Source organism: Natator depressus, chromosome 15 (assembly GCF_965152275.1).
Source record: "Natator depressus isolate rNatDep1 chromosome 15, rNatDep2.hap1, whole genome shotgun sequence".
Classification (NCBI taxonomy): domain Eukaryota; kingdom Metazoa; phylum Chordata; order Testudines; family Cheloniidae; genus Natator; species Natator depressus.
In genome coordinates this window covers 16,304,225-16,328,191 of record NC_134248.1, presented here as the reverse complement: position 1 = coordinate 16,328,191, position 23,967 = coordinate 16,304,225, and the positions used below count along the sequence as shown (strand labels likewise).

Below are 23,967 nucleotides of genomic sequence, written 5' to 3'. Positions count from 1 at the left end.
ATCAGAAAGTTACAAAACCATTTTTCACACTGTGCATCTCAAACTGGTTCTCTCCATGAAGGAGACTTTAAAAGTTTCACTGAAAAACACAGATATATAATCCATCACGACAAAGAGACACAGACTTTTAAAATTGTCCTGAAAATTAATCCCCAAATGAAAGTCTCCTTCTTGGCAGGTTTGTTATTGTCTTACAAATATGAAGGTTACGTATATGGGTTGGTTTCTTGCAGAATTTATTTAAAAGTATTTCTGAAACATCATACATTGTAAACAATACATTATAAAAATGGAAAAAGGAATGACAATGTATTGAACAAATCTCCTCCCCAAAATCAACTAAATGCCATCCAGAGTATAAAACTGTAAAACATTTAAATGTCTTGCTACAATTGACAACATTCAGAAAATACGAAGCTGAGTCCAATAACACGTCATTTAAGAAATTTGTCTGCATTCCAGATTTCTAAGAGAGTGTTCTTTCACAGCTCCATATCAAAGCAGCTTGGGTGTAGGAGATATGTGCATTCATCTATCAGCACAAAAGGCATTTCTGAACATGATTTCAGGTTTGCTTTTCTAATACCTGTTCAGCAGCCATAATTATCATACTAGGATCAGTGGGACAAATTCTCCAATCACATCATGACCCATCTCTGCAGCTGATACTGAAAGAAATGCTATTGATGATCCTAAGAGCACATTTCTCTGAGGCTGAGGATCAGAGAATTTTTTACTAAGGATTCCTAGCTATGGGACATTTTTAAGCAGCAAGACACTGCTGATAAGCGACTTTTCCTAGTAGTGAAATAATGTAATGGTCGAGCAACATTTTCCCATGGAAAACAACCTTTATGATAAATCCACGGCAAGGAGAACTTGCTCCACCTTTTGGACATATTGAACTCTTATCTTTGGTTTTGTGCATATCACCTATCCGGCATTCAACAAGCAATATACCAAGGAGGTGTTTATCATCATACTGGACAGCTTTTCTATCCTTTTATCAAAGCGTTGCCGTTTTCATTTCATGGTGTGTGTAAAACAACAATAAACAAAGAAAGTTACTGTGTATGCAGAGCATTTCTATCCACCCTAGGTGGTGTCTTTAGTCCCTCAAATCTTTCTTTTTGTTGGATCATATTAAAGAAGTTCTGTATTAAAATCACAAATGAGTTTGATTCCCCATAGTTTAAATTCTAGGGTATTACTAATTAAGAGGTCTCTTGGTTTTTGGTACTGTTTCTCTCCCTCTGTGTGTGAAACTTGCAAGCTGCTAATTGTGTTAGTACATTCTAAGACAGAGTCTGTTCTCAAACCAATTCACAGAGAGAGAGAGAGAGACTCAAAGCAATACTCTAACAACAGAAACAGCACCCAGAGACTCCCCGCCCTTTTGTTGTATTAACAATTGTGATTAAAATAGAGATAGAGGATGTATGTGGATGGATGCTTGGTGTGGATAATAACTGAATGATCAGGGAGGTGCCAGCCTAAGAATCCAGTGTCCATCGGCTGAAGAAGGCGTCAAGTGGAAATAACCAGAGGACCCCCGGAGGGCAGACTGGAATCCACCCAACAGCCTCAAGAATGGGAGAACCAAAGAACAAGATAACATCTAGCAGCACGGAGCCGTCAGGAATGTGCTATCTGCTGATTGATTCAGCAACAGCATGATGAAGCAATTCCCATAGACTGGCATAGGAAAAAATTCCTATAAAAATAGACTCTAAAAAGTGAGAACTTTGGGGCCTGATTCTGCAAACCAACTTCCAGGAGCATCAGATGAGCATCTGACAAGGCCCTGCTCCCTCCTCATGTCCAGGCCACCTGGCCAGTGGCTTGGCATGAGCAACTCTAAGGCTGGTAACTATGATAACAACTTTGCAGAACCTGTGTGTGTGTGTGTATATGAATGAATATGTGAATAAATATGAGATTGAATGGAATGTTATAGCTGTAACTAACTGCTTACTATGATTCTTTCTGTATTCACAATAAATGTGGTATTTTGCCTTTTTCCCTTTAATAAGATCCTGCTGGTTTTTATTTTATTGGTATAACATTTTCCCCATTTTAGTTTCCCTCCATCCTGCCTCTCCCCCCACCCAGTGACCCCTCAGCCCTGCACGGGACTGACCATATTTCAAGCACAAGATGGCTGGATGCAGTTTTCTCATGAGCCAATCAGTGCTGTTCCTCAGCTACCTTAAGGAGGGAGGGAGTAGAGAATGACTAAAGATGGTCCCTTTCTAGGGCTGCTTCTCCACAAGGCCAAGGCCTTAAAGTCCCAAGAATAGATCAGTCTACCTTGGTATTTGTAACAAACGAATCACCAAAGTATCTAGATTCCCATGTCGTAACATGCTCTGGAACGGGACCATAGCCAGAACTTTTGAATGAAAAAAAATGTGCTGGTCCCTCTGGCATAATCTTGATTAATGACTGGTTTGTATTTCTATAGAACCTTTTATCAGAGGATCACAGAACACTTTACAAACAATAATTAAATCACATAATACCCCTGTGAAGTAGGTCAATATAATTATCGTTAATTTACAGATGGGTAACAGGAGGCACACCAGTGCAGTGCTACCCAAGGCTGTATAGTCAGTCAGTTGTAGGATCAGGATTAGATCCAACTCCAACCACTAGACTGGTTCCTTAGAAGCTCTCCTGCCTTCACTTGTGTGGCTGGGGCGGGCCCCCTGGTAACAATGATGTAGTGCTGCTGTGCTAAGGGACATGATATGGGACAAAAGGTGGGGTGCACGTTGCATAGATCCTCCTCATCTTGAAGAGGTGATGTGCTAATGCTACATTAAATATTCCAGTCATTCATCTGCAGTAGTGTTGATGGGCTGATTCTACAACCTCAGGAAAGAAGGAGGAAATCTTCACACCTCCAGTCACCCCCGGAATATCAAATGTCAACTTTTGGACAAAATGAGTTTTGCTCTTGTTTAAGAGGTATTCTTTGCTCAAACTGTGTACCATGCTCTTATTTTTTTAATCTGACCGCCTTTTGCAGAGACCTTCCCTCCATTTCTTTATCAGAGGGGTTGCTGAGGCATGTGTGCCAATTCCAGAAAAACCTGCTAATTGAAACAAAGTAAATTCCTATGTCACCAGAGGGCCTGTTTAAACCCCCCCCCCAAACAACCATGTCTTAAAACTAAATTGGAATGATGTGAGCACAACACAGGGGAGGAGTTTAGCAAGGAAACCCTCTGGTTCATGGGAAAGGCCAGGTAGGCAGAGTTTGTGGGATAATGTTTCGTGCAGGATCTGAGTCCCTCCCCACAGGCTTGAGGGCACTGATTCGCGCAAGGCGCGCAGGGCGGCGCTGCTCCCCAGGGCACACAGAGAGGCTAAGTGACTTGACCAAGGGCACCGCGCCTCAGACGGAACGGGGACTCGAACCCCCGTCCCTGGCCTGGCCGAGAGCCTCGGTGGGGTCGCCCAACACCCACGTACCTTCTTGCTCAGCCCGCACCCCAGGCAGTCCTTCCCCACCGGGCGCTGCCCTCCGCCTGACTCACTCAGCCCCACAACTAACCTAGTGCAGCCTCCCTGCGGAGCCGCCGCCGCCGCCGCCGCCTCCGGGAAGTGGCAGAGCCCCGAGCCGGCCCTCTCCGCCTCCAGGCGGTCCCTGAGGGGCGCACGAGGGCAGCCGCTCCTCCCTGCCTTTCAGTCAGGCGCTGAGGCGGACAGGCCGGGCATTTGGGGTCCTGCCCGGGCGGCGGCCGCCGCCGCGGTAACTCTTGCCGTACAACATGGCGGCGCTCTGGCGGGGGCGGAAGCGCTTCTCATGGGAGCCTGTGCTGTGCCGTACGGCTCGGGTCCTGTCAGGTACGACGGCCCCCATCTCCTTGCCGGTTACCCTCTGCCGGAGCGGCGGCGGGGGATGGCTTCCCCCTTCTGTCTCCTGGCGAGCTGCTGCGGGGGGGACAGGAGCGGGTCTCCCTGTCGGGGGAGCTGCTGTGGTGGGGACGGGGGGCGGCCTCCCCACCCTGCCTCAATCTGGGGGGCAGCCGCTGGGGGAGGTGACTGAGACCCTCCCGGGGTGGGGGGAGGGGCAGTGAGCTCCTGATTCTTGGACCTAGGGAGCTGCTGGGGGCGGCGGGGGAGGGGCAGGTAGGTGGCCATCTCCCCCTGCCCTGGAAAGGTTGGGTTGGGGGCGAGAGGACTCTGTCCCCCTCCCCCAGCTCTGAGTCACCCCGACCTTGCGGTGACACCTTATCTGAAGGCACCTAACAACTTTTTAAGCACAACCATTATATTGTGGAGGGAGGTCAGTTGTTCTAGGCTCCACCTGTCTCTCTTCTGAAACGTACACATCTGCCAAGAAAAACTCCCTCCGTTGAAACTGGTGATACAGGGTCCCCTGGCACCTTATAGACTAACAGACGTATTGGAGCATGAGCTTTCGTGGGTGAATACCCGCTTCGTCGGATGCATCTGACGAAGTGGGTATTCACCACAAAAGCTTATGCTCCAATACGTCTGTTAGTCTATAAGGTGCCACAGGACTCTTTGCCGCTTTTACAGATCCAGACTAACACGGCTACCCCCTGAAGCTTGGTGATACAGGGTTTTCTCATATCCTGCAAGTTGTTGAGTGCTATCGCTTCTTATTTATTTAACTACAAATGGATGGCTTTTGGTAGCTTGAAAAATCAGGCTGTTAGCAAACCAAGTGGTCTGGCTGTTTTTGATGAAAATCACTTGGTTTTTACCTTTGTATAAAAGTGAGTTTGTTAAAATACTCTTGGTTGTCGCAGACCACTAGTTTGTCATTTAGATTGCGGCATCTGGTTGCTTGATAACAAAAATTAAATAGTTTGGGTAGAAAAATGTCTACCTCTACAACAGCTTTCTTTCAACCAAAGTTTCATAAGTCTCTTTAACATGTTGCTTTGGAAATTGCATGCATGGAAACTTCAGCCACAGTATAGGACCTGTTACACTCTTGTCAATAAAATATGCATTAGCGTTCCAATTATAATCTAGTAAGCTAGAGGCATTAGGACTTATGTCAACCCACCTTTTGGTGGACATTGTCAGTACAATATCTAATTTACTTGTCAGCCTTTTTGCTGTTTGTTTACTTTTTGCTTTTCATTTCAGAAAACAAACTGGTTAGTTTTATGTGCTGGTTTTCATGCACTAGCACATTGTTGTTTTGGAGGGTAGAAAGTTTTAGTGGGTACAGTAGAGTGTTATGGGACACTCATATGACAATATTTTAATAAAAAAACCCAAACCTGACAGCCTGTAATGTACCTCTGCCATCTTTCTAATTTCTTCTTCTGTTTTTTATGTTTTTTTCCATAGGCAAAAATGAGTATGATCTTCTGGTGATTGGTGGAGGTTCTGGAGGCCTTGCTTGTGCAAAAGAAGGTTTGGAGCTGTAAAGAAATAATTTCAATTTTTTGTTTAAATTATGACAATATTTGTTCTCATTACTGTCTCTGCTAGTCTCCTTAAAGCATTCAGTCCCTACAAAGAATGTTTTCTTAAATCATTAATTCACTTATATTTAAGGAATCATTCATAGACAAGAACAGGACAGTCTTGTATGGGTTTTCTTCTCCCCTCCTCCCTCCCCCTTATCTTGCTTTAAACTCTGGCTTCATTGCCATCTGGATTTTTAACACACAACAGTAGTGAAATAAGGGCTTAAATTACACTGAATGCTTCATTAGCATTCCTTTTTTCCTTTACTCTTTATTATACCTTCTGCATGTTTACACATAGTAAGAACAGTTGCTGAAATTAGAAAAGCCAAACAACTGTTGGAAATGCCAGGGAAATGCTCTCTTTACTAACTGTATTTAACATGTTTAATAACCTTATTTTTTTCCCCTCCAAAACTGCAGCACTATAATGAGGTTTTTCTTCATGTGTTTTCCCCTTTGCTAAATATACTTGCTCTCCTTGTTTTTGTTTTGAAGCTGCTCAGTTTGGAAAGAAGGTGGCTGTTCTAGATTATGTGGATCCTTCACCTAAAGGTATGAAAGTAAGCCAGGATCACTTTTTATATCAAACAAGTCTTTAAATAGGTCTGTTTCTAAACGCATTAGTGCCAGTGTGGTGGTGGTGGTGTTTGGCATTGTAGATGTACACTGTAAGTCAACCTTTTCCCTCTAGAAGTCAGTAGCATAACTCCCCTTGACTTCAACGGGAGCGGAATTTGATAAAGTTTAAAATCATTGTCTCAGTTAAAACATGACTGTTAGCAAATGTAACTTACAGTTCAGCTTGTGTTCATTATCTTATCTATAAATCAAGTGGCTCTTGAATTTTTTCTATGATTTATTATGTAAATTAGGAGGTAGGAATGCAAACATTTGAATGTGAATGTTTATAGTTGGTGTTGCTGTGCTTTAGATCTTTTGTGCATTGAGCAGTGTAAGCTATTAAGCTATTTTCAGTACTAATTTTAAACTTAAAAATAAAAAGTTACTTCCATAAATACCTTAAGCAGAGTTAGAAACTCATCTGCAGCAGATTGTGTAAGGGGCGCCTGTGATTTCTGAACTAACTGCATTAGTTTAAGATTATCTGTTTGGATTTTTCATATGTTCTCTTTAGGAACCAAATGGGGACTTGGTGGCACTTGTGTGAACGTTGGTTGCATTCCTAAAAAGCTTATGCATCAAGCAGCTCTTTTAGGGAGCGCCCTTAAAGATGCCCAACATTATGGCTGGAATATATCCCACCCTGTTCACCATGACTGGTAAAGAATATTGTACCTATGCATTTTGTGTTTCCTGTAGATATGTAATAAAAGTACCAAAATTTTCCCCGCTGCTCTTCATTCTGAGATAGCAACAGAATTTGAATTTCACTTGGACCATTCTTTGGCAACTCTTTTGAAAAAATCAGGCTTGCTTGTTTTACAAAGAAGATATTGTGTGTGAGTTTTGATTTAGCACTTTGTTCTAATGTCATTTATGTTACAAAAATATTCCTAACTTCCATCAATTACCTGTGCATCAATCTTTGAGTTGCATTTTCAGAATCTGTAATATGATTTAACACTTCATGTCTTGTTTCTTGATAGGTCTACGATGGCAGAAGCCATTCAAAATTACGTCAAATCCTTGAACTGGGGACACAGAGTACAGCTACAGGACAAGTAAATGAAACTCTAAATTTCATCTTCCCTCATATAATCAAGCAGCTTTTCTCTTCTTTGTAGAACTGCTGTTTCAGCTTTGGCATTTCCTGCATTTTTGCAAGTATTGAAACTCTCCAGCAGAGACTGTTAATCTGTTTGTTAATGTCAGCTAAATGAGTGAAAAATTTTGCCACTTTTTCCTTATGTGTAGGGCCTTACCAAATTCATGGTCCATTTTGGTCAATTTCAGTGTCATAGGATTTTAAAAATTGTAAATTTCATGATTTCAGCTATTTAAATCTTAAATTTCAGGGTGTTGTAATTTTTGGGTCAGGACCCCTACAAGGAGTTGGTGGGGCAGTGTCACAAGGTTATTGTAGGGGGGTTGCGGTACTGCTACACTTACTTCGGCGCTGCCTTCAGAGCTGGGCAGCAGGAGAGCATCAGCTGCTGGCCAGGAGCCCAGCTCCCAAGGCAGTGCCTTGCCAGCAGCAGCAGCAGCACAGAAGTAAGGGTGGCAATACTACTGCCCCCATAAAATACCCTTGTGACCCCTCCCTGCAACTCCCTTTTGCGTCAGGACCCCCAATTTGAGAAACAGTGGTCTCCCCCATGAAATCTGTTTAGTATAGGGTTAAAGCACACACAAGACCAGATTTCACAGTTGGAGACCAGATTTCATGGTCCGTGATGCATTTTTCATGGCCATGAATTTGGTAGGGCCCTACTTATGTGCAAAGTGATTAGGAGTGACTGCTAGACAGAAGCTGTCCTGTGAAGTTTTGTCATCCCAGAGATTTAGTTTTGGAGTGCTACAGAGCTTAAGTTAGGAATGCGATAAGAAATCTTTCTGCTGGGATGACTCAAAGTAATATTGATAAGTTTTGGAAGGAACTGTGCCCAGCCTCTTCTGGAAGGAGCACTACAGTAACTTTAAGGATGAGTGCAAGTGAATGGGATGGTTCTTCAGGACCAGAAAACCACCTCTCTGGTTTGCAGGAGGATTTACATTAATATAAAATAGACTAGATCTGAGATTCCTTTGAGAGAGTTTGCACAGAACACCAGTGAATCTGTAAATAACATTGCTGAACTAGAAAAATGAATGCATAGTTATCATTTAATGAACAGAAAAAACACTATCCCCAACTTTTCAGGCCTCAGGCCTTTCTCAAGGTTGTCTAGACCGTTTGGCAATGTTTCCTTTGTGGTGAATATGAAGTTAATGGGTAACTTAGGAGTTGTATAGCTACCTTCAGAGAGAGTCACAAAGCTAATGTTCCTAAGTATGCACTACAGTGAAATAGTAATACTATGCCCTTATTTGTCACCTCTGATCTAGGAAGTCAGTGGAGTTTGGTTTTTTTGACACTAAACCTTGCCACATCTTTTACAATAGGTGTTATTCACATAGTATAGATTACTTAAATGACCTGCCTAAGGTCACATAAGTCAGTGATGATGCCACAAATAGATCTATGAAATGCTGATGCTCCCCTTCCATTTACTTTCCTGTTTTGCTGCTATCTACTATCTTTGTGTCACTTTAGGTCTGATGCTCTTGAAAGAGTAGGCTAGCTGATTGTATGTCCCTTGGATTTTTGTTCACTAAGCAGGTGTAATTTTTTTAAACAGAAAAGTGAAGTATTTCAACCTCACAGGCAGTTTGGTGGATCCACACACAGTCCGTGGTTTGACAAATGCAGGTAAAGAGGTGAGCTACATGGCTGGTTATTATAGCATAATCTGGTTGAACTTCAGAAACTCTAGCCCCAAGTCTGTTATTAGCTGTCAAATATACTGGGATCTAGGTTGTATTTTGCAAATTTAGTTTGCAGTTATCAAGCCAGAACCTCCTGCACATGAAATTAATAGGGCTTTGCAACTGTAAAGTACTCTCCATCCAAGGATCTCAAAGTGCTTAAATAAACATTAATATATTGATAATTGAGCATAATAAACCCCACTCCCAATGTTAGCTTGTATTATTATTTCCACTTTACAGATGAGAAAACTGAGGCACAAGAAGGTTAATTGTCTTGGCCAAAGTCCCATAGTATTGGCAGAGCCAAGATCAATGGCAGAGGTTTAAATAGAACTTCAGTCTCCTCACTCTGTCATGCTGTAACCACTAAATGAAACTTTCTCCTTATCTTGTCTCCTGGGTCATCTAAGAGATGCTCTTCCTCCATTTGCAAAATTGGGAAAACATTGCGTTCGTTTTTTTTAATGCAAGTATCTTGCAGTTAACTTCAAGAACCTGACTGGAGTCATGGTTAGTGATCACTTCTGCCCCATGAGCAAAAGATCTGGAATAAAACTATATAAGTGTGCCAACATTTTCAGAAATGAGGCACTTTAAAGAGGCGTGACTTTCAAATAGCAGATGCTCAGCGCTTTCTGAAAATCAGACTCATTTTAAGTTGTCTTGATTTTGGTACCCAAAATCATGTGTCACTCCTGAAAATTTTGGTCATAGTCTCTATCTTCTTATAGCCAAATTAAAGAAAAAATTAGCTGCTATTGGTACACAACTACTGCCTCCAAAAGGACCCTTTGAGTCTGATCAATATGGTAGGAACAGTTGAAAGCCTTACCAGATTAAAAAGACAGACTGGTGGGGAAAGTGTAGGAGTAGAGTTTTTGTGCGCGTACTTCAGATGAATACAACCTTTGTTAAAATAGTGCTGATTGGTGCATGAGTTTACACAAACAGCATGTGCTAATGCCAGTTTTTCTCAGTTCTTATTACTCATATGTATGTAATTAAAAGCTAATGACAGACAATAAGGTTGTCTCCGAATAAAGCTGGCGATTCTTGCAGAGGTTGCTGATCATGATGATAACTTTGTATCTTTATTTGCAGACGGTCATTACTGCAGAAAACATTGTTATTGCCACTGGAGGGAGGCCAATATATCCTACGCATGTAAGTCACGTCTGCCATGTCCAATAGCTTCACTTTTTCTGCTGTAGCTCACACTAAAGGTTTGGAGGACTTACCAAAGGACATAAATGCACAGGTGAAGATACAAATGATTAACTTCTTTGAGTGTGTGAACTGGAACAGTTGTCTTTAACATAATACGTGAGCTTTCCAGAAAAAATTAAAATAAAATACCCTGCAAGCTAAATTGAAATTGTGCAACAACTTAAAGGCAAATGTTGCTTGTGCTGTAAACTCAAAGCTTTGACCCATCCAGGATCTTGGCAATCTGGCTTTGTGATATGGGGTGGAAATTCAAGATTGATTTTTATCCCTTTTTTAATCAGGCCATAACCTGTTGCCCTATTTCACCACCCTGAACGTCCTTGAGTCTAAAAGCCTCCAGCTATGAGTATAGCTTTGCACAGTTTAAACCCTTAACCTTCAAAAACAGCAGAACAGGTAGAAGTAGCACATCACTTGTGTAATCTTCCAAGGGGCTGCACAAGGGATTCCATGCCAGGTAATCCAGTTTTATGAGATGTCTCAGGGTCATGCATCTGAAGTTGGAGAGCAATAGGCAGGTCCAGCTTTCTTTTAAAAGAGTGGTTTTTTAGTGCTGGTGAAAGGTGCCAGACTAACAGTCCTTAAAACTGGTCATCTTCTTGTACAACAGACAGTTAAGTATGGGCACTCGCTGTGCAAGCTTTCCCACACTGTCCTGACAATTGATTGGAAGGGAACACCTCCTGGGATCAGGGTGATTTACATTCTTTGGACTCTCCTGAAAATGTCAGTTAGTTTTAATTGCGATGGTGAGTTTGAGAGGTAAATACCTGTCCACTGGAAACTGAATTGAGATGTCTGAAGTCATTTCATAAAAGCCATTGGTCTGTTCTCAGATGAAGTTCTAACCAGGGATGGGTTCTAACCAGTGACCTGGTGGTAAAGGGTCCATAGCATGTTAGTTATCCTGAGGCCCATCTGTGTTGTTTACCAAAGGCTGATCTCACTGAACCTTAAGTCTCTCAGAACTAGCTGGCAATACCTATATCACACATTGTAATGGGATGGGACTCACCGCCGCAGCACCTCCTGCTGGCCATCCTGGGAATTAGCTCTCGTTTTCCAGAGCGCCCTCATCTAGTGGTGTCTTCGCCCGTCGTCACTCTCACTTCTAGGACCCATGTTACTCCTTGGACCGCAGCGTCCTCTTCTGGACAGAGCCCTTCAGTTGTGCCCCACTCGGATCTCTCCCCCATTCCAGGGGACCCAACAGTCCTCAGTCCATCCACTTGCCTCAGTGGCAAACTACAACCTCTAGTCTAGCCACTCACTTCAGTGGCAAACTGCAGTCAATGCACTAGCCACTCCCCTCGGTAGCAAGTGGGGGTGGCAGCAGGGACCCAGACCCGCCCACTACTCCAGGTCCCAGCCCAGGGACCCTATAGCCAGCAGCCACATAATGCCCCTCCTCCTACTCCGCCATCTGTTTCCCCGGACCACTTCCCCACAGGCCTAGCACCTTCTCTGCCCTTCTATCAGGGCCTCAGTCTGATGGCCATCAGTCTGGAGCTCCCTCTTGCTACCCTGACCCTGACCCTGACCCTGACCCTGACCCTGACCCTGACCCTGACCCTGACCCTGACCCTGACCCTGACCCTGACCCTGACCCTGACCCTGACCAGCACTGCTCTGTCTGTGGTGCTGTCACTCTCAACTAGTCCTCCCTTCTTGGCCTCTAGGAAGAAACTGTCTCTGTTCAGCTCAGCAGCCCTCCTTATATGGGCCAGCCTGGCCCTGATTGGCTGCTCCACTAAGCCTTCTCCTCATTGGCTGGCTCAATAAGCCCTCTTCTGATTGGCTAGGTTCTGTGCAGCCTCCTCAAGGCTGCTTTAACCCTTTTTCTGCCTGTGTGGGGCAGCTGCCCCACCACACACACAATGTAAATTCCTTTGACACAGTGTAAAAAAACAAAAATAGGCTTTCTGCTTGTTTTTCTGCAGGTGTAATTTCCTCCTCCCTTATTGTATAATGCCTGTGTGAAAGAAGGGTGAAAGCATGACCTAGTCAAATCTAAAAATGATTATAGCCCTTGCAAGGAAAAACAAAAAATGGGTTTCTCCATAGGAGTAGTGGAGGTGGTATTGAGCATCCTTTTGTGTAGACATTGCTGTTCTTATTATCTATGTTCGTTCAGTAAGCCATGTCAGAGGTGTCTGCCCATTTCCTTCTATTGTCATGGAGGGGTACTGGGACTTTGGTGCTCTGATACGATGAGCATCATTGGCAAAGTTTTAGTGGCAGCTGCTTCAGTGGCACTGATGGATGATCTCCTCCTGTTAATGGATAGAGGACAGTCATCCATTTTCATCATGGTGTACCTCTCTCATGGTCAACAGTGTCGAATGCTGCAGAATCTGTTATCTTGCCTGAGAGAGGTGGCAGACTTCTAAGATAATACATGCTAAAATGGTTAGAGTTCTTTCTGAAAGGATGCTCACAATGAGTAGTGATGAGAAACTGCACCTCTACCACTAGAATCAATTCTCTGTCTGTTCCTTTTCAACACCTACTTATAACCTCTAGGTGAAGTGTTCAGATGACGTGGACTCAAGTTCCAGCAATTTGCAGATGATCTACAGATCTACTTATCCATCACCACATACAAACATATCACATGATGGCCCAGTGCTTGAATGAGATCAGCTCTTGGATGAAGAACAGTTGGCTGAAGCAAGACAGAGGTGATGCTTGTGGGCAGAGAAAAGTATTCTGAAGAGCTTGCAGACAAGGTGCAGTCTCTGTTGGTTGAAGATGCACACCCCCTAATTGGGCAGTTCAGTCTGTAGTCTAGGAATACTCTTGGATTCTTTACTGATGATGACCTATCACATAGCAGCATCTACAAGTAATGCTTTCTACCATCTCCACTTGGCTAGGAAACTCCCATCCCATCCTGGCAGACAAAGACCTGGCCTGAGTTATTCATGCCTTCTTCACCTCTCAGCTGGATAACCACAAGGTGGTATACCGGAGTATGAAACCCTTCAGCACTTTAGAAACTCCAACTAGTGCAGAACACGTCAATGTGTGTCCTACCGTGAACACATCAGATCTATCATTCACTCTCTACACTAGCATTCCATATAATTTTGAATCAAGTTCAAAGTCTCAGTCCTTATCTTCAGAGTACTCCATGGCTTGGGTCCAGGATATGTAAAAGATCATCTAAAGCTTTTAAGGACGAAGACTGTGATCCGTAACTATGCTCCTCTGGTACAATGGAACTCTCCACAAAAACAGTAAAGCTTGTCTGTGTGGGAGACAGAACCCTCTCCAGGGGTGGTCCAAGACTGTGATATGAACTCCCCCATGAACTAGGATCATCAGACCTCACCACCTTCTGCTCCAAGTGCAGGACACATTTCTTCAACCTTGTTTTCTCTAACATAAACACAGAGCAATAGATATATTTATATATACATATTTTTTTTAAAAGCACCACACTACCAAAACCAGAAACTCCAGTGTGCATGCTTCTTCCTCTGGGGAGAGGATGAGAGAACAAACATTTGACAGGTGTATAGTCATGTGGCTTAATGCACTACAGGAAGTTACTCATACTGTGTTGTTGAGCATGGTATAAAAACTTACGTAGACTAGAATAGAAAAATTCAGAGTCCCAGCTTCACAGTCATGGTTTGGATAGAACTTCAGCTTTATCACACCTAAGAACTTGCTGATTGCCTTAGATAACTTATTCTTAATATTACTCTTGAAGCATTCAGGGTTTTTTCTGCACATGTGTCAAAGTAAAGGTGGGGAAAGGCACACCACAGCTCCCACTCCTTTGACAGAAGAAGAAAAGTTCCCCTCTTGTGCTTGGTTTGGGTAAGCAGCACTCACTCTACTTCTTGGCTGCTGTGATGAGAGTTCCCCCTTCTGTTTCAATCTATGTTAACCACTGTTCCAATAGTAAATGTAGGAAAAAAGTACAAGAGATGACTGCAGCTACCTTATCTATAGATAACATTGGCAATTCTGTGGGTGACCAATACTATAGATCAGAGCCTAAACATTCTAAAAAGTCACCGCACGTAATGAAGAACATAGGGTTGATTCCACACAGAAGCAATGGGAATTTCAGGGGTGTTCAACATATGATGGGTCTGTTGGTGGTGGTTTTTTTTTTTTTTTTAACCACTGGGCATGTACAAATGCAGTAAAATTCTAAAATGTGTATTAGCACCTCTGTGTAGTTCTTTAGCTTTGTGGTTTTTATTTTGCAGAAAATCAGAAATCGAGCTAATGGAAACAGTACAGTGTCTTGTAGTGTTCAAGTTCAAATTTTCATTTATTTCTTTAATGTGTTCTATAAGCTCCAAAATTATCTATACATTTTATTCATAGATTCCAGGTGCATTGGAATACGGAATCACAAGTGATGATATATTCTGGTTGAAAAAATCTCCTGGAAAAACGTAAGACTTTAATATATGCTGTTACTTGCATTCTTACCTTGCTACAGTAAGGCAAAATAGTGGTTTAAATGACTACTTTTGCATTCTAGCTTTCGCTATCATTCTGTTTCACCTCTGAAATTTTTTTCCTGAATACTGCTATGCCTAATTTAGTAAAGCTATTTTGTGGCTTTATTTCTGCGCCTACTACAGGAATGTTTTGCATAAGAAACACCTTTGAAAAGCAAATTGAATTTTCCGCATCCTAGATGAACGTAGCTTTTTTTTTAATTTTATTTTTGCAGTTATAAGGAGAAGCCACAAGAGGGCAGCAAGTGCTTAGAATTTAATGCCATAGTGTTATTCTTTGCTGTGACTCTTTTGTGTATGTTTGAAATAAGTTTTAGATTGGTAAAACATAGTCCAGTTTATTTTTTGCTAGTGTTTACTCTTAACTGGTTCCGCTACTTTGACAGCAAGTCAAAGAACATAGAACATGATGACATTATGTTTATCATTCTCTTATTCTCCTCTTTTTGGCTACTTCAGACTAGAAGTACTAGTTTGATATATGTAACTTAATACAAAATTAAGTCTGATAAAACTTTCATCTATACATTGCAAGCTAATTAGGCAAAATAGTAAAAATGTGTTCATAAAGAAAACTCCAAAATTTCAATGCACAATGTGGCAGTTACACTTTATGGTGAAGTTCTGTGTAAAGGTGAAATAACTGGTAGTAGAGGTTTCTGCTCTACTAAATTGTAAGCTCTTTGGGACAGGCACTGTCTTTTTATTCTCTGTTTGTACAGCACCTGGCACAGTGGAGTCCTGATTTGTGCCTGGGATTCCACAATACAAATGATAGGAAGTGAATGATTGCAGTACTGTAGCCAAATAAAGATGTTTATATTTTTAACTTTCTCTAGTGAGCTGATTCCAGGAACTAAATATATCTCTATCACCTGAGGGAGCTGAAATTGCTATTTTGAAACAAAATGTAGGTGCCATTCGCAGTTCTGGCTACTCTGAATACAGAAATGCAGTGTGTCTTCAGTTAAACATCAACAGATAAACAGAACCCTTTAGTACAGTTTAAAAAGAAACTAAATCTGCAGTTGTTTGCAGTATATCAGTCACCTCTTGAATTGTGAGAGCATGATTTATGTGAGGAAATTGTTTTTTTTTTTTTGTTTTGTTTTGAAAAACTAAACACAAGATTTATCCCTGTAAGATGTTTCTATGAAAATGTGGCTTTTGTCCAGTTGCTGTTAATGCAAGTTGTAACAGTGTAATGTGGGAGTCTAGTGTTTATATGTTGCATTCCTAAGCTTTAGTCAAAATAAGCCTTGAGGGGCTACAGTAGCATTTCTGTACTTTATCAGCCTGTGGTGAAGCTGATGAAGGAGGGAGCTGTTCACATTCAGAAGGGTTTTTTCTGTCCAATTTATTTCCCTTATAAATATTCCCAAGGTTCAGTTTAATGCCTTTTCTTTGCATTCTGATCTGGATTCTAATTATTCTGCTATTTTTACATATCTCTTGTATTTAGCAACATATAAATTACAGGGCTGTCAATCTTCAATTATTTTTCTAAAGAAGACTTAAAAATGACCAGACCAGACCAGACCAAACCAACAACCAACCAACCTAAGAGTCTTAAAATCCCCTGATATATACACACACTAAAATCCTTCACACCAGTAGTGAGAACTGAAAGACTGCCATAAAATCAATCCAAACTAAAGGAGTCTTCCTCCAAATGAGAGAGACTTGGCGAGGTGTGAAGGGGCTGTGTTCTGGCTTTTAATTCTGCCTTTTTGACACTGAAGATGTCAAGGAGCCTATTGGTTTGTAGGAGGGGCTGTAAATCAGATTAACTGTTGGTGTTATATATGGCTATTGACTTGCATCTACTTCTCATCTAATGAAAGAGGGGAGCAAATGTATGCCCAAGTCCTTGTTCTACTCCTGGTGAATATTTCCTTATAGAGGCTGTGTTGTGTTTTTCAGCATTGGTAATTGCTGTAGGCGATGTTGGCCCATTGTGTGCTAGAGGAGGAAGGTGCACCTTCCATTTAGTGATAAATCCAGGTGCCCTAGCATTGGGCAAATGTATCTCCGAGAGTGATAAATTATTTACTTAACTTTGACATGTACCACTTTGAGTTTCCCTTTTAGCGCCACCTGTTCTCCCAACCGCTTAATGCTGTTTAAATTGGGGATTGTGTAGATGTTCTTCAGGACCTTTTGGGAGCTTCCATCTTTCTCGCATACCTTGCACGCTAGCACCACTCACCAGGTGATAGTGCCCTTTAATTAGCCAGAGATGTGGCTCCTAGGTGTCATCAGACGTACTCTCCCTTGCCAGTGCTGCATCACTGTTGCTCCTGCCATAACAAAAACCCTGAAGTGGAGAGAGTTTCACCTATCAAACCTGAGTTTCCCTCATGGCCTCAGAGAGTGGGGATGTGACTTGCCCAAGGCCACATAGCAAGTCAGTAGCAGAGCCCCTGATTCCCTGACCCCCACTTTAGTGCCCTCTCCACTGGACTACACTGTCTCACTAAAGTTTAATTGTTTTTAATGCCAATGTGTATTCATATTCTTTATTTTTTTAAAGGCTTTCTTGTGTTAGTGTTTTGAAATGTTCAAACCAGTACGTTTTCATGAGGGCTAATGGCTCTGCCAGTTTGCAAAGTATTTTAAAACCAGTTATACCTTTTTATGCAAAAATGTATATCTATATCCAGCATTTTCTATTACATATATTTTTAATATTAAGGCAAAATATGATAGCTAAGTTCCATGTCAAATATGCTGCATCAAGTACCGTCCTGGAAAATTCTGCTTAAACCAACAGTTTAGGCAAAACACACACACACAAACAATACAAATGTTGATACTGTAGGTTGATCTTAGAAATGTATTGGCCCTCTTATGATCCTGTCTCTTTAAATATTGCGTCTGTACAGTTTGCAGCAAGGGAGCATTGTGTTGGCACGTGAGGATTTAGAGTTAATTGAGGAAAACCATTGGCGGAAGAAGACCTCTATGCAATGGATTATCTTGAGGCAGCTGTTGCCTCCTTCTGCCTTCTCTCTGCTGGCATTGCTCCTTATGTTCTAAAAGGCTTACCTTTCTAGAAACAGAAAGAAGAAAAGGTGGGTGGGTGTTAAAAAAGCCAAACCAGATGTTAAAAATACCTCTGGCCCTTGCATCAAATACCATTAAAGTCCTTTTAAAAGCCTGGATGTATAGCTAAAGATCAGTGTAAAACTGGAGACTACCTTAATGCCTCCTTATTGAATCCCATAATTCCTATCTAGAAATGTTGATCCTTATTGGGGAATTTCCTTAATTAGTGAACTTTTATTCTTTAAATATAGTTTTTGTTAAAGTATAGGAGTTGGTTGAATTTATTACCAAACAATGGGATTTAAGAGTATAAAAACAACAACAGAGTGTAGTACCAGATTTCACTCTCATGTTCTAAAAGGGATATGGTTTAATAGATGGCAGTGTGCGTGAATCCATGACTGTCCAAGTTCTTTGTAATAAGCTAAAGCAAGAAAACCCTGATACATACAATCTTCAGAGACAGGCAGACTACATATTTGAGTGTTGCCTAAAAATAATGTGATTAAAGCCCAAATATATAAAAATCCAAAATTTTAACAATATTTAAACAATAAAAAAGAGCTAATAGCTCCTATAGAATCGGTGGTACTCACACGTAAGATTAAGAATTTTTTAAAAGGCTAACTTTTGATACAATACAGCTGTATTACATTAACTGTTTTCTTAAAAATAAAAATAACTAATTCAGTAAACATGAGCTCCTTAAAGAGCTTTTGAATAATATTTATAAGCTCAACCAGTGCTGCTATTTTGTCCTGTCTGGATTTTGAATGCAAATGGGTACTTAGCAATCAAATCAAGGAATCCCCTCACCCCTGGTATGACTTCTGCTATTCTACATTTTTTGTTTGTGTTAGAATAATGGCCTGAATTTTAAATTCCAGATTCTGTAACTAATGCAGGTTTTCAAGGGAGATTTCAGAGTGTCAGTCATTTTCTCATCAACAGTTTATTAAGCTTGTTGCTAGGATTCTTGATACAGGGGTGCAGACGTAGTTAGTAATGTACTACATGGGAGACCGAAAGAAGCTGAATACTCTGCAAGTCTCCTGGACTGGATAGTCTATCCTTTTCAGATTTTTTTAGTTAACCAAATCTTGGTCTGATCCCCTGAGCCCATCTATTATAGAAGCTAAGTAATACTTTACATTAACTGGACAGTTGCAAGCTTCACCTGTCTTCACAAGATTTATCAGCGTAGCTTCAGATGATAACTCCAGGCACATTCCTGTCACCCAGCTTTCATGATGTTGGTGAACATAAGTTGCTCTCTGCACAGCACTAGAACATTATTCTGAGAGAAGCCATTTTGTAAAAAATGGAATTATATTAGTAGTACTTGTAGGGATTAGCTCTGTCATTAGAATGATCCATTCTAGCATTGCCTTGCCTCTTCCAAAAACCCAAAGAGCTGATTTCAGTAGGCCACCCACAACTAAATTTTCCCTGTCTAGGATTTGTCATTTACTGTACAATATTTGACTGATGTTGAAAACGGTTTTTTAAATTTTATTTGAGAGGATTTATATTACTTTATTTCTTAAATCCAAACACAGTTACACTATTTATCAGTTTTCTACTGTCAAGGTGCTCTTATGGACCACGATGTAGGCAGTCTTGCCTAGTAGTCAGAGCAGGAGTTAGGTCTAGTGAGCGGAACAGGTTGGGGAATGAAGACAAGAGTCAGCACCAGAGTCAACTGCCAGTTACGAGAGCCAGGGGTCAAGCCAGAGTCAGAACCAGGAATTGAAGCTGAGGTCAGATGCCAAATGCCAGAGCTAAGGGTCAAACTGGAGTCAGGATCAGAAGGCAGAGGCTGGGGTCAGAGCCGGGACTGGTCACTGATGAGTGGAGGGGAAAAGAAGGCAAAGATCAAGAATGGAGTAGAAGCAAGGTGGGAAAAGGAGCAAAGGCACAGATAAGGGAAGGGCCAGGAGCAGGGCAGGAATGAGACTGGCTGCAAGGTCCAATGCAGCCATAACAGGAAACTACCTTATTGCTCGGACAAACTTCCTGCTCCCCCTCCTAATAGTGCAGTTGGACCAATTGGTAGAGCTGGGTGATCCTCTAATCAGAGCTCCCGTGGATGGGGCCCTGGATGGGGCTATACTCCTAGTCCTAGCCCACCCATTGGGTGGAGGCCAGGATGTGGCAGCTGTCTGGGGACTCCCAGGCTAGGGTTCAAGACAAGGGACATCACAGGTAGCAGTGTGACTTCTTTCAGAGATATATGTGTTCTACAAACAATCCTTAAACAGTACCTGCATCATTAAAGGAGGATGAAATACTGTGCCCTAAGTAAAGGGGTTAGCATGCTTGTCAAACAGACAAGGTAGGTTTTTTTTTCCAGTCTGTGGTTGCTGTGAGGCATGAAATAGCTGTTCTAGGCTGAGGACTATTAACCTCTAAATTGGTGGTGGGAATCTTCCCTGAAGATGGAACACCCTAATGCTCCTCCTGCCCCATTTGTGAATTCTGCGTTCAAAGTACAGTACCAAATGTTCCCCATTGAACATTGTCAATGGAGGAAGGAATCTGTGTCCTTGACACCGTCCCTCTGTTGCTAGTGTCTCTCTGTCAGGATTAGGGCTGCGCTGAATGAGGTGCTGTTACAGGCATTTGTAAAAACAGGGATACCTAGAACGTGGCTGCATCCCTGACCATCTTGGCTAATAGCCTTTGCTGGATCTATCCTCCATGAAGTTATCTAGTTCTTTTTTGAATCCAGTTATAATTTTGACCTTCACAACATCCCCTGGCAACAAGTTCCAAAGTTTTACTGTGAGTTGTGTGAAGACATACTTCCTTATGTTTGTATTAAACCTGCTGCCTATTAATTTAATTGGGTGACCCCTGGTTCTTGTGTTATGTGAAGGGGTAAACAATACTTCCTTATTCATTTAATCCACGCCATTCATGATTGTATAGACCTCTATGTTATAGACCATCCTTGCAGGGGGGGAAATACCAGAGACATGCACCACAGTAGCATTTAACTTCAAAAAGGGGAACTACACAAAAATGAGGAGACTAGTTAAAAGAAATTAAAAGGGATGGTCACAAGACTGAAATGCCTGCAAACTTCATGGAAACTTAAAAAAAAAAAAAAAAAAACATAATAGAGGCTCAAACTATATGTATACCCCAAAATTAAAAAAAAATAAAGTAAGGGGACCAAAAAATGACACCATGGCTAAAGAACAGAGTAAAAGTAAAAGGCAAACAGACTTTTTTTTAAAAAAATGGAAGTCAAATTTTACTGAGGGAAATAAAAAAAAAACAAAAACTCTTGCAAGTCAAGTGTAAAAGTTTAGTAAGTCAGGCCAAGAAAGAAGTCAAAGATCAACTAGCAAAAGACACTCAAACTAACAGCAAAAAAAAAATAGTTTTAAGTACATTAGAAGCAGGAAGCCTCCCAAACAATCATCTGGGCCACTGGACGATCAAGGTGCTAACGGAGCACTCAAGGAAGACGAGGTCATTGTGGAGGAGCTAAATACATTCTTTGTATCAGTCTTCACTGTAGATGATGTGTGGAAGAGTCCCACACATGAGCCATTCTATTAGGTGACAAATCTGAGAAACTGTCCTAGATTGAGGTGTCAGTAGAGGAGGTTTTGGAACAAATAGATAAATTGAACAGTAATAGGTCACCAGGGCAAGATAATATTCACCGAAGAATTCTGAAGGAACTCAAATATGAAATTGCAGAACATTAACTGTGGTATGTAACCACCTAAATCAGCCTCTATACCAAATGACTGGAGGATAGCTAATGTAACACTGATTTTTATAAAAGACTTCAGAGACAATCCTGGCAATAACAGGCCAGTAAGCCTAACATCAGTATCAGGCAAATGCATCAAAACTGTAGTAAAGAATAGAAATAGTGAACACATAGATGAACACAATTTGTTGGTGAAAAGTCAACACGGATTTTGTGAAGGAAAATTGTGCCTCACCTGTCTATAACTCTTTCAGGGTGTCCACAAATGTGGACAGTAATACAGTGGCTTTCAGAAAGCTTTTGACAAGATCCCTCACCAAAGGTTCTTAAGCAAAGCAGGTAAGGAAAGGTCCTTGTAACTGGTTAAGAGAGAGGAAACAAAGGATAGGAATAAATGGTCAGTTTTCACAGTGGAAAGAGGTAAATAGCAGGGTCCCCCAAGTAGCTGTACTGGGACCAGTGCTGTTCAACATGTTCATAAATTATCTGGGAAAAGAGGTAAACAATGAGGTGGCAAAGTGTGCAGACAATATACAATTACTCAAGATAGTTATGTTCAAAGTCAACTGCAAAAAGTTACAAAGGGATCTCTCAAAACTGGGGGACGGGGCAACAAAATGGCAGCTGAAATTCAATGTTGATAAGTTCAAAGTAATGCACATTGAAAAATATACAAAATGCTGGGATCTAAATAAACTGTTAACACTTAAGAAAGAGATCTTGGAGCCGTGGATAGTTCTCTGAAAACATTTGCTCAGTGTGCAATGGCAGTCAAAAAGCTAACAGAATGGTAGGAACCAATAGGAAAAGGATAGTTAATAAGACAGCAAATATTATAATGCCACTATCTAAATCCATGATACGGCCATACTTTGAATACTGCATACAGTTCTTATCACCCCATCTCAAAAAAGATATATTAGAATTGGAAAAAGTACAGAGAAGGGCAACAAAAATAATTAGGGATATGGAACAGCTTCCATCTGAGAAAAGATTAAAAAGATGGGTTGTTCAGCTTAGAAAAGAGACTACTAAAAGGGGATATGATAGAGGTCTATAAAAGTCCGTGCCTAGAAGAGTCACAGATCCTCTACTTTTGTTGCAATCCCATTTTGTGTGTCGTTTTATTAATTGTATTGTGATAGCACCTAGAGGCCCCAATATGGATCAGAAACCCATTGTACTATGTGCAAATACATAGTAAGTGATGGTCCCTGTCCGAAAGCTTACCATCAAACTTAACATCAAAATCTATCTTGGAACATAAGCAAAAAACATTTTTGCTCCAAGCAGCCAGCTCTTACCTGCAATTTGCAACCCAATAAATGAGTTTAGTCATGATTCCTTTTAACCCCTCGGTATTCCCACTTTGTGTGTGTGTGCTTTTATCTGTTTTGTTTTTCAGAATGTGTTTTAGATCTTTTATTTCACAAGATAAAAACAACTCCATTTTTTATAAACCTATCAATTTTTTTATTAATAAAATAGGTTCAGAATGAAATCTGACAATTTTTAACGTTTGTCTTTATGTTGGAATTTGAAAACCACACTCTTACTGTTTCTATCTAACAATGTCAAATGTGCAGATCAAACTTGTAATCTTATCATCATACTACACACCAGAAAATAATTTTATATCAATTGTGTGAAAATATGCACAAGCTCATTCCACTGCTATATTTTTTTCCATAACAGGTTGGTGGTTGGAGCCAGCTGTATCCTTTGTAAAAGTTGTAATGATTTATGATTACGATTGACAGATTTTGTCTTTTCTGTGAAGGCTCAATTGTCTAAATTCCCCTGCTCTTGAACTGTTTACCTGCATCAGTGGTTAAATTACATTAATAGCATTTTCAGCAGTATAGTCACAAGAATTCAGATCAGATATGGTGCATTCTGAGGGTCTTGCAAACATTTATCTATGAAGTTTTCTGTAATATGAACACTAGCTCGCCTTTGTTTTTTCTTTATACAATAGTAACATTATTGCCATGGCTATTTCATTGATTAGAATAATCCAAGTCTCATTGTGGCAATATCCTTGTTTTGGTTGTTTTTCATCTGAAATCATGTAATCTATATTCCTTTAATTGATTATTCAAAAGATGTGTCCCTTGAGTGTGCTGGTTTTCTCACAGGCATTGGACAGAATACCACGGTCATGGTGAGAAGTATCCCACTTCGAGGGTTTGATCAGGTAACCATTGGTACAGTTTAAATCTCTTGAGATGTGTGGGGTGTTTTTGTCTTCTGTAGAAATAGCAGCACTCTCCTTCACAAAATATTACCTTGTAGGTGTGTTATAAATATTAACCCTGTTTTACAAAAGGGGATGTGTGGAGGGGGAGGTCTAGTGACTTGCCCAAGGCTACAGAGGGAATTGGATCAGAACTGAGATTTGAACTTTCTTGTTCCTGACTCAATCTTGTATTCAGACCACAAGACCGTACTTCTTTTTTTCTTCTGCTTAATTCAGGAAAGAGGGAAGTGGCCAATTTGATTTGCTCTGGTTGTCCCATGGCTCAAAGCGTCAAAGGCTCTCTCTCCAAAATTAGCTTAAGTTTCCACTCTTGTACTGGCTGAA

General features: G+C 41.1%; 2 protein-coding genes across 5 annotated transcripts in view; one reads left to right on the top strand and one right to left on the bottom strand.

The window, feature by feature from the left end:
• Nucleotides 1-3,722, bottom strand: part of COMT (catechol-O-methyltransferase) — a 33,183-nt gene extending 29,461 nt beyond the window's left edge. Inside the window, exon 1 of the mRNA XM_074972936.1 lies at nucleotides 3,560-3,722. The gene's annotated coding sequence lies outside the window, so the exon portion shown is untranslated. The remainder of the gene's footprint in view (nucleotides 1-3,559) is intronic.
• The window catches only part of TXNRD2 (thioredoxin reductase 2), a 51,532-nt gene continuing 31,275 nt past the window's right edge, over nucleotides 3,711-23,967 (top strand). For 3 of the 4 annotated variants that reach the window (XM_074972930.1, XM_074972932.1, XM_074972931.1), the window contains exons 1-10: nucleotides 3,711-3,852; nucleotides 5,338-5,403; nucleotides 5,958-6,014; nucleotides 6,598-6,742; nucleotides 7,070-7,144; nucleotides 8,762-8,840; nucleotides 9,993-10,055; nucleotides 14,466-14,536; nucleotides 23,079-23,098; nucleotides 23,489-23,580. In XM_074972930.1, the coding sequence (XP_074829031.1) occupies nucleotides 3,777-3,852; nucleotides 5,338-5,403; nucleotides 5,958-6,014; nucleotides 6,598-6,742; nucleotides 7,070-7,144; nucleotides 8,762-8,840; nucleotides 9,993-10,055; nucleotides 14,466-14,536; nucleotides 23,079-23,098; nucleotides 23,489-23,580 (744 nt within the window). In that variant the 5' untranslated portion in view covers nucleotides 3,711-3,776. The remainder of the gene's footprint in view (nucleotides 3,853-5,337; nucleotides 5,404-5,957; nucleotides 6,015-6,597; nucleotides 6,743-7,069; nucleotides 7,145-8,761; nucleotides 8,841-9,992; nucleotides 10,056-14,465; nucleotides 14,537-23,078; nucleotides 23,099-23,488; nucleotides 23,581-23,967) is intronic. The other variant, XM_074972929.1, reaches the window with a different exon arrangement.